We start from the raw sequence: 10,058 nt of genomic DNA, 5'->3' as shown, positions 1-10,058 counted from the left end.
GTCGACTTTATACCCACTCCGGCAGCTTTGTTTTCTTTCACTGCATGCTGCCTCCACCCTGCCGAGGTGGCGCAGTGGTTAGGGAGCTCGACTACTGTGCCTAAGGATGCGGAATCGAATCCGAGCCGCGGCTTTCAACATGGCAATGAAAAATCTCCCGGTCCACCTGGAGAAATTCTCGACTGTGCAGTACGCGCTGTACGCGGACGACATCTCCATATGGGCCACGCGGGGCTCTCTCGGAGAAATGGAGGCGAGCTTGCAGGAGGCAGCCATCGCTGTAAATAAGTACGCGAAAAAATGCGGCCTTCAGTGCTCACCAAAAAAATCCGAATTCGTCCATATTTGTCCCTCCAAAAAATGCACAGACAAGATAGAATTGCGACTTGGATCAGAACCGATACCCGAGAGAGAAGAAATTAGAGTACTGGGTCTTTTCATTCACCAGCGTAAGCTAGCGACGACCACACTCGACAAGCTAAAAAAGGTGGGAGACCAGGTGGGCCGAATGGTCCGCAGAGTCTCAAACAAGAAAGGGGGACTGAGAAGCAAAGATGCTCTACGACTGGCCAATGCCTTTGTAACAAGCAGAATCCTGTACTCGACCCCTATCTCCACCTCAATAAATTGGGTTAAAGAATATTTGAACCGAGTTCGATCCCGACCGCCAATAGATGAAGGCAAAACAGAGAGGCGTCCGTATGCTGTGCGATGTCAGTGCACGTTAAATATCCCCAGGTGGTAGAAATTACTCCGAAGCCATCCCCTACGGCACTCCTTTCTCTTTTTCCACTTTCACTTCCACCTTCCTCTCTAACTCTACGGCGCGGTTCTGGTGTCCACAGAACAAGTGACAGATACTCTACATTTCTTTTCCTGTGAAGCAATTATTATTATTATTATTATTATTATTATTATTATTATTATTATTATTATTATTATTATTATTATTATTATTATTATTATTATTATTATTATTATTATTATTATTATTATTTGAACCTCTCAAAGTTCCTTAAACAGTTACATCGAATACAGCCTGTGCCATCGATATTTAGCCCAGAAAATGTTACTAATAGATATATTTAATGGGGTTTAATTCCGATACACTATTTCGCGCTCATTCTTTCCCTGTCTTTCAGCGCGTTTTTACGCTTTGTTCTCGTATTTTGGATATAGACGAAGGTTCCCGTCAACAAATCAGCCAGCATCAACATGATCTATTAGCCTCAAATGTACCTTAGAATATAACTCTCCTTCATTACAAATATAATGGAAATCCAGTTTCCCCTTCGTCTCTACGCTGCCGGCCCTCGCCCATCACGCGCACGGACAGTATCAGTTGAGCTGGGAGATTAATATAATTAGCTAGCTGAAAACGGAAGCGGAATTAGTGACGGAAGTGCCACCTATGCGCTTGCACAGAAAATCGCGGAGAGACGAGATCTTAAAGCCGGTAAAGCTAAGGTTCGTGACCGCCCGCTGCCGCCACCTCTAGCGGCAAACAGCGGAGGATAGCTTGACTCATAGCATGGTGCGCTCACTAAAAGACGTGTCGCGCACTGCCACTGGTCTTCAGGTTCCTGGAAGAGAAGCGGCCGGAGAATATCATATGCCCATGCCACCTCCTGTGGCAAAATCTAGGGAGCTGCTTTCTCCTAAGAATGCGGTACAAACGTGATGACACCTTCCGCCACTCTCCGCGAATATAATCCTTCTCTGCTTCCGAATTCGCACCCCTAACGCAGCAGGTGTGTCAGAATTCATTCATAAGCAGCTTCCTGCACTTCGAGGATTGCGTTATGAATGTTTTCTAGCTAGCCAGACCACTCTGTATATTAAGAGCAATAATTAGCGTTTAGATGTGTACGCTTCATCACCCTTCCCTTCTTTCCTCCATCTGAACCCCTGAGCGCTAGGCAGAAGTTGCAATCACAGAGTAGAGGCGGAGCGGAAGATCCCTCCGAATAGAATGATGGTTAGATGATCCAGACAGCCCTAGTTTCATCAACCAAAGGATGTCGTATATATGTCGGGCCTAGCACTGCAGTAATGACGAACTTTGCTCAGACGAGGCCTAGATGGCCTGAAGATTTTCTGGATTGCGGGTATTTCAACCTTGAATCAAATTCAGGAGAGGCAGTTCAAGTAGCTGTTTATTTATTAAATACATTTCACTGGAAGAGCAACATCGAAACAATGCCAGCTGTTATATTAAAACAGCGCTAGAAACACGGACAGATAGGAAGACAAACATACAATTTTCTAGCGCTGTTTTAACATGATGTCCAACCAACTCGCCCAACATTCTACTTTGCACAATGCTAGCTGAGCCCGAAAGCACACCAAACTTTTTTTTTTCTTGAGAAAAGCTGGCGCTAGACCAAGCCAATGACGACCCTAAATGTGCAGAAAGTCACCGAACTGAGGTCGTCGAGTAAGGTAATAGAAGACAGTCGGTTTATGATACTTAATAGCACTTCTTTCTCAGCTCATAAAGCTTACGTTGTTTACCGATTTCCCATGTGACAACCAAGACACAACACATGTAAAACAAAATCATTCAATCCGCCTTTTTCACAAAATGTAGCGCCCTCTGGGAGTCTTCGAAAATCCGTCTGCTACTGGTTGAAAACGTCCTCGCGAGACGCAGCCACCTGCGAAGTGATGTGTCGTTGACAGCTACCGCCATCTGTCGCACACGTCTATCACGACTATGAGCTCCGGCTGCACTAGTTCACTATAGGCTGCACTGATCGTGGAAGCCAAGAACTGCGCATGCGCAGCAGGAGCTAGTTCTTTGTTATCGACCAGGAAAGACACGCATGCGCATAGCGGTCTTGTGAAAAGGGCGAATTCCCATTCGACGCGGATTTTCCTCCTTTCCCTTCCTTCTAGTTCACGCTGCCCCATGAACTTCATCACTGGCTGAAACCTGGCTATCGGGTGGAGGGGGCATGGCGTTGTTGAAGCCAAACATACAGAGCAGAAAAAAAATGCAAGGAAGTCGAAAGCAAATCGCTGCTATGAGTGATGCGTCGCTCAAAATAATCTAAGAGCAATTTTCGAGACAAAACCACAGGCACGGTCGCACTTTGATTTCGCCCAGAGTGGGCATTTTGCAATAACTATTGCTTTCCCCAATGTTTAGGTCGGGTGCTTGGCTGGCACGGTGAAAATTACTAAAATGTTTACATTATATGAAGCGACGCAGTACCGATCGAAAGAGAGATTGATACAGTAGCTGCAGCGGCATCACTCGTCGCTGCAGGATGACAAAAGAAGGAAAAGTAGGGACAAGAAACTAGAAACGTTTTTCAACCAGTTCGGGGGTGAACGATGGTGTTGCAAAACACATCGTTGTCCGAGCCTTATTATATAGCTCTGCCCCTCCGTATGCATTCATTCTCGCCATTCAATCCACCTCCAGACAAGATAAGAGGTAGCGCTAAAATCCACATCTGTATGGAATTAGGGTTCGGAAAACCAGCATTTAGACCATACATTTTTCTTCTATTTTTTGTCCACACAGCGCAATGCTATATAGTGCCCCACTTAGAAATGCTACGCTAATAGACAGGTGTTTGCGGCATGGCCCCTGCCCCACTCGCCAGTTACAAACTTGTTTTATTGTCAGTAACGATGACAGTGGGATTACAGTCACATATTAATACCTTTTGAGCCAAGTGTACTATACACATTTCCCTCTAACAAACTTAGTCGCGTCATGAAACCGCGAGAAGCGTGACGCAGATTTTAAATGCTGTTTTGCTATTCCTAATCCGGTAAATACTGACTGCGAGTTCTATAGCCCATAATAAAAGGGAAAACATGTTATTACAAAACGAATAATTAGGTCGAAACTCTCCAGCCTTTATTCCATCAGCTTGTGTCAAGAATTAGCGCACTCAAAACTTAAAGGTCTTGTCCGAGTAAGACAGGCTTTGCCTGAAACCAACAGCCTCTTTTTTGTGTTCAAGTTAATCACGTCGCCATTTCGAATAAATCTGCATGTGGCAGGTGTAATTATATAAAAACGTTGTTCTGTTATTTCCTTCTTTACCACCTCAATGGCAAAAGCACTGAATTGACCATATATGGCGAAAGAGTGAACAAGCGCAAAACAAAAGGCTCTATACACGCTCACTTCTTACACGACTTGTGACAGGTAACGGCTTTGTCGCTGAAATTTTTTTCGCTATTTCTATTTACTGTCAGCTCTTTTTATTAATTTTCTAATTCTCATCATCTAGCAACTTGATACCTTAGCTCTACGGACCACCCGCTGACAGTTTATCTTCCTCTTTTCATTGAGGAAGTGGCTAAGATGACATCCGTAATAATACTACGCTGATGTCGATGCGCTGACCTTTCCAGGTTCACAAAAAGGCGGTGGCAGCGGACATTCTAAGAACGTTAAGACATTATAGTCTTCAACACTGCAAAATATCACTTCACTCATGAACTCCGCACAACAGGTTTTCCAAAACACACATTGTCCCTTTAACTATGAGTACTTCTCGAGTCCCTCGCGCAGCGCCTTCACGACGCGCGCAGCCACTTCGGTGAGGCTCTCACCGCCTCGCTCCTTCTGGGTGAACAGGTCTCTCCTGCGGCGCCTGCCAGCAGCAGGCACGCCAGGCACCGCAGCTCCCGGTACCAGACCGGGCACCAGGCCATGGCCGTACAGACCGAAGTGGTGGAACTTGAACCACAAAGGGAACACAAGCCACATGACCGAGAAGAGGACGAAGAGGGGGAGCGATGCGACGGCCAGGAGCCCCAGAGGCTCCACCAGGCCCACGCCGGGGAAATACTCGAGCTCCCTGCCTCTGCGAGATAGATGCGGGTACGGATGGGCGACGCGGCCAGCGCTGACTGTCTCCGAGAACAGCGCCGCGACTAATCCGGTCACTATCAAGGATGTGGCCAGCGGAAGACCTTGTCGCGTCCAGGAGCCCTGCGTCGCCATGCTGGCATGGAGATACAGAGGTTTATACAGTGTGCTTATAAGGTTTCTTTACAAAATGCAATGCAATCCATTGGTAACCCCTGTATTTCGTAAAAGCAATCGCATAAGTTGTCAATGGCCATGTGTTGGGTCTCTAAACAAAGCATTGTATGCTTGGGACACATCTAACTGATAAAGGCCACTACTTCAGAGGCAGGCCTCACACAGAAGCGACACATTGCATGGGAGTAAGCAAAAAGGAGGGTGACTCATTTGCGGGCGCAGATTGCTCGAGTGGAACTCTCACGCCACGCGTTCCAGACACGCCGCAGCATACGAACGCTTCGGCTGAGGCGATGGCAGCGTACTCGCCAGCATGCTTGTATATGCATGGGCGACAGCGGGCGTCCCAAAAGGAGCGATGGCACTCTCTCCTCTTGGTGTGCAACAACCATCGCGGCTGTTACTCTGCGCACACATAACCCAGTACCATGTGATGCATGCCGTGACGAATCGCGGTGCCGCCATTGTAATGCAGACCGCTGACCCCCATGGCCGCATCATCGCAGCGGCGAAGATACTGGCTCGCCGTTTCACTGCCGATCAAGGTCAAAGCCGCCGCGTGTTCCCATTATTGCAACGCCGTCGCAGAGCCAGACAAGCAGAAGTGTTTACAAAGCACTTTGGATTCTAGCGATCTATTCACACACGGTTTGCGTAGAGGGCGGATGCGCTAAGCGTTGATGTTCTGGAGGAGTCAACAAAGTTCTCGCCCTACCAGACGAGAAGTTGACAATTAGGGTGCGACCTTACGTAATGCATAACAATACACAGCCTCTTTAAGAGTATATTTCTTGTGCAATTAGCATAGTCACGCATTTAAGTTAGGACTGCAAAAATTGCTTCTAAATCATGAGTGGTAGTTTATAATGAGGGCGGCACGCGATGCATGATTACCCATGCACGTGGGAAGTTGCAAAACAAGCCCGATTTTTTTATTATCCCCACTGGTTCTTCTCTGTACACCAATGCTCTTTAAATCTCGCTTATAAAAATTAGGTTTATTGTGTAAGAGATGTTACGCTGATTCATGCATTTTTGGTTTCCAAATTATTTGACATCTCAAGTGCGCAGCAAGAGCCATCGACTTCAGCGCACTTGTGTATCCGGCATGGTAGTTTATTTTATTTCTATTATACTTATCAAAATTTTGTTTTGCGAATTTGAAAATATAAAAAAAGTATTGAGCGCGGTTGGGTTAAATGCGAACTAGGTAAACTAGCTCGTCGCGTTTTACTTTCGTTTCCGTCCGAGGCAAGGGATTTAAAGGTTTTGCTTCAGGCAAATAGCTGCGAAATTGATCTTTGGGGACCTTAATAGCAGCATTCTATAAAAGGTCTTGACCACTTAACGCCCCTTAAAAGGGTGATCCGATAGCGCTGTGCTTGACTCCATTGTGCAAACGTAGCAGTTGATGAAGACGACGACATGGAAAGCAATCAGCGACACACTTGCACACTGATCAATCCCCGCCATGAGCATGTGCCATTTCGACTGACGACGTCGTCGTCACCATCGTCGTCAAATTTGCAGTATTTTTTCGCACCTTCGCTAGACCTTAACGCGCTCGCGTTCATTAAGTGATTCTTTTTTTTTACATCACGGAGGCTGTTAGTAATGACAAATACCGGCGAAATATCAAGTTCGCTGATTTATCCATATCATCATTAAATGAACTTTCTCGCCGATTGTGCACTCTGCCCGAGCTCAATGCTCTGTCATTGCACTAATTACCTGAAGCCCATGCTGCTATTCATCTGCTATTGTGCAATGGATGTTATGTTTCGTTATATTCAATTGGCTTTGTTTTATGATTGCGTCTGCACATACAGACGGCAAATAAAAAATTTTACTTCCCGTCAAAAGCAAAACTTGACAAAGCGACTTAATTTTTCCTAAGTGACATCTCCATGAATGTTTTGGTTAGCCTTAAGATAAGCCGTTTTCGCAAAGGGCGGAAAGTGTAATGAAGCGTCGCAAATAGTAAATTTGTATGGCCACGTCTGACAATGGCAGTTCAAAGAATAATGTCTGACGGGGGTGTGCCCTTCATCTGCGTTGGAGAACAATGCCACGAAAATTTGACAAGCCCATTTTTGAACATGATGCTGTTTATAAATGCGTATTTTTTGTAAATCGTGAAATTCCACTATAAAAACAATATATCCGAGCGTCTTTCATCAATTGACTCGTAATTTTGCTACAAATATTTTTGCTATCATCCAAAGCTCTCCCCACTGGTTTAATGTCAAAATATTAATCATTCAATGAGAGCGAAAGAATAAAATTTAAAAGAAAGATCTTTGCTGCACATCACAAGACTGATTGTTTATGCATGTTTTTAGTGATGGCATCCTACAGTATTCCACACTTCCTTATAATTTAAATTTCTACCCAAAAAGCTAAAATTACGATGACAACGCTAACATACGCTGTCTAGCAAGCTTTCATTTCGGTCTGAAGTGCTCAAATAATACCTTACAAATATTCTGCCAAAAGCGTTTTAACTCTTGTGAATCCTCGCCTGGACAAGAGCGGCGTGTCAAATAGCCAGTGTCGATCTTCCGACCGACCACCATCATCATCACCCTAGCTATACCCACTGCAGGGCGAAGGCCTCTCCCATATTCCTCCAATAATTTTGGTCCTGTGCTGGCTCCATTTACTTGACCCCTGCGAACTTCTTAACCTCCTCCCCCCACCTAACTTTCTGCCGCCCCCTGCTACACTTCCCTTCCCCTGGAATCCAGTTTGTTACCCTAAGCGACCATCGGTTATCCTCTCTTCGCACTACATGTCCTGCCCATGCCCATTTCTTCTTCTTAATTTCCACTAGAATGTCGGTAACTTCAGTTATTTCTCTGACCCACTCTGCACGCTTCCTATCTCTTAATGTTACTCCTACCATTTTTCGTTCCATAGCCCTCTGCGTTGTCCTCAACTTAAGTAAAACCCTCTTGATTAGCCTCCACGTTTCAGCCCTATAGGTGAGTACAGGTAAGATGCAACTGTTTTATACTTTCCTCTTGAGCGATACCGGTAAGCCGCTAGTCATAATCTGCGAGTGGTTGAAAATGCATTCCATCCCAACCTTATTATCCTTGTTATTTCCATTTCATGCTCCTTATTTTCGACCACCACCCTTGGCTTTTTCCCGAGGAAAAGAAGCAAAAATGTTCTCAGCTCTTGCCAATGACCCGCATAGAACTAAGGACCAGGCCTCATTGTGTTAATTACTTGGTCGGAATCGTAACCATAATTCGTTGTGCGTGGATTCTTAGGCTTGTTTCTGTGCAATCCGCATTAACCAACGTCAGAGGAGTTGGCATCAATAATCACTTCAGCACAAGCGCACCTTCGAATGACTCCCCAGTACCGGCAGAACGCGCAGCACACGTCAAAATACTCATGGAATACTCATAACCATCTGTGTGTTTTCCGGCGAAGTATGGCGCTCTGTCACACAAAAGGAGATAAGAAATGAAGCGACGATAAATTATCTGCCTGGAAAAACGAGTGTTGACAATAAAAGGGAACTACAGTGAAATGTTTTGGATTAAGTTCGGCCAGGTGCTGCCTCTTCTTCTGCACCAAAATCACGGAACACCGGCACTTTGAATCTTGGAACTGGCTGGACAGTCTCTTTTAAGCGGCCAGAATGTTATTCTCGGTCGTCTTCGGAACACAAGGCAAGAAAATGTCGGAAGTAACGAGCACTAACACTCGCCTATCATTTATAATTTACATAATATAAAAAATTAGTGTGTGTTTCCGTTCAATGCCCCCACACAGTGTTCATGTTCTCGTGGGACAGATAGAAACAGCGACAAATGACCAAGCTCTGTCTTGCTTCTCATTAATACAATCATATAGCCCTCACGATTTCGTTGTCATTAGGATAGTCCATGAAACAACACGTAAGATTCTAATGCTAATATGCATTTTGTCTTATACACTCCCACTCATCACCACTGCCGCGTCAAATGCAACAGGAGATTTTGCATCTCAAATTTTACTGTGTGTTGTTGCCATTTACCAAGTGTACCTTTTACGTGGTGCCAAGGTCATCACGGTTCAAACGGGCATAAGCTAGTAGCTGAATTTTCAACGTATTTGAAAGAAATATCATTTACAAACCACGCCAAGGATGTGTTGCCTGTTCCCCATATACGGTGTTTAAACATCAGCATCAGGTAAGGTCTCCTCACACAATGACTGCCGCTTCTACCAGATCTAGAAGCTGGCTCAAGACTATGGCAGAAATCCTGCGACGCGGCACTCTCCTAATCTGAGCAATTGCAGCCATAGGCTCTCGTTACTGAACCAGCGCGCAGAGTACCCTCAGACTTATCTCTGTAGAAGTAACTAAACAGAGAGCACCATTGTCTTGCGAATATGCTTAGCTGTATGGCACGAAACCTTAGGCGGTAACGGTCACTCACTTCCGCTGGCCCCACATGTGTAGCAGGGCGGGCCATTGGTAAACAGATATGCCAAGTTACCTCGATGTGTCTTCTTCAAATGGCGCTCGCAGGAAAGTGGGCGTATAGTCCAAAAGCCTCGTAGTCCGTCTTCACGTTGAGCTTGACAGAGGTGCCTCTATCAAATCCTAGGACGCGCTCTCACAGATGGCCAGTGGTGGATCGCAGTTTTATACCACCAGGGGAAAGGGGAGTGGGCGGGGCCGATAGTAGCACACACGCGTGTCTCTGTGCGTCCCGTATGAGTGCCGCCGCAATGCGCGGCGCCGATACATCCACAGCGCGACGACGGCAGCTCTGCTGGCACGGAACGGGCCAGCGGAGCGCGGAGCGCCTCCGTCAGCCGACGTCAATGGAACGCGGGGCATGAAGAAGGGATGACGGCGTGCGACAGGCGCAGGTGCGGCCAAGATCCGGACCCCGCAATGCAAACACGGGGCTATCTAGGACGGTACGCACCGGCGGCTGCTCACATTTCGACGCTCTTTTGAACATATCAGGCACTGCACGAGACAGCTCCTAGTTGCCGACCGTGCAAGACACCTAAAGAAAAGTCTTCGACATAG

General features: G+C 46.1%; 1 protein-coding gene across 1 annotated transcript; it reads right to left on the bottom strand.

The window, feature by feature from the left end:
- Window positions 1–4,507: 4,507 nt before the first annotated feature.
- On the bottom strand, window positions 4,508–4,972 carry LOC146199879 (uncharacterized). The gene has a single exon (XM_084592821.1). It carries the CDS (start codon window positions 4,970–4,972, stop codon window positions 4,508–4,510), a length of 465 nt encoding a protein of 154 aa, XP_084448947.1.
- Window positions 4,973–10,058: the final 5,086 nt, after the last annotated feature.

This window comes from Amblyomma maculatum, chromosome 2 (assembly GCF_055883805.1).
Source record: "Amblyomma maculatum isolate TAMU_Amacu chromosome 2, ASM5588380v1, whole genome shotgun sequence".
Lineage (NCBI taxonomy): Eukaryota > Metazoa > Arthropoda > Arachnida > Ixodida > Ixodidae > Amblyomma > Amblyomma maculatum.
This window is presented reverse-complemented; position numbering and strand designations above follow the sequence as displayed.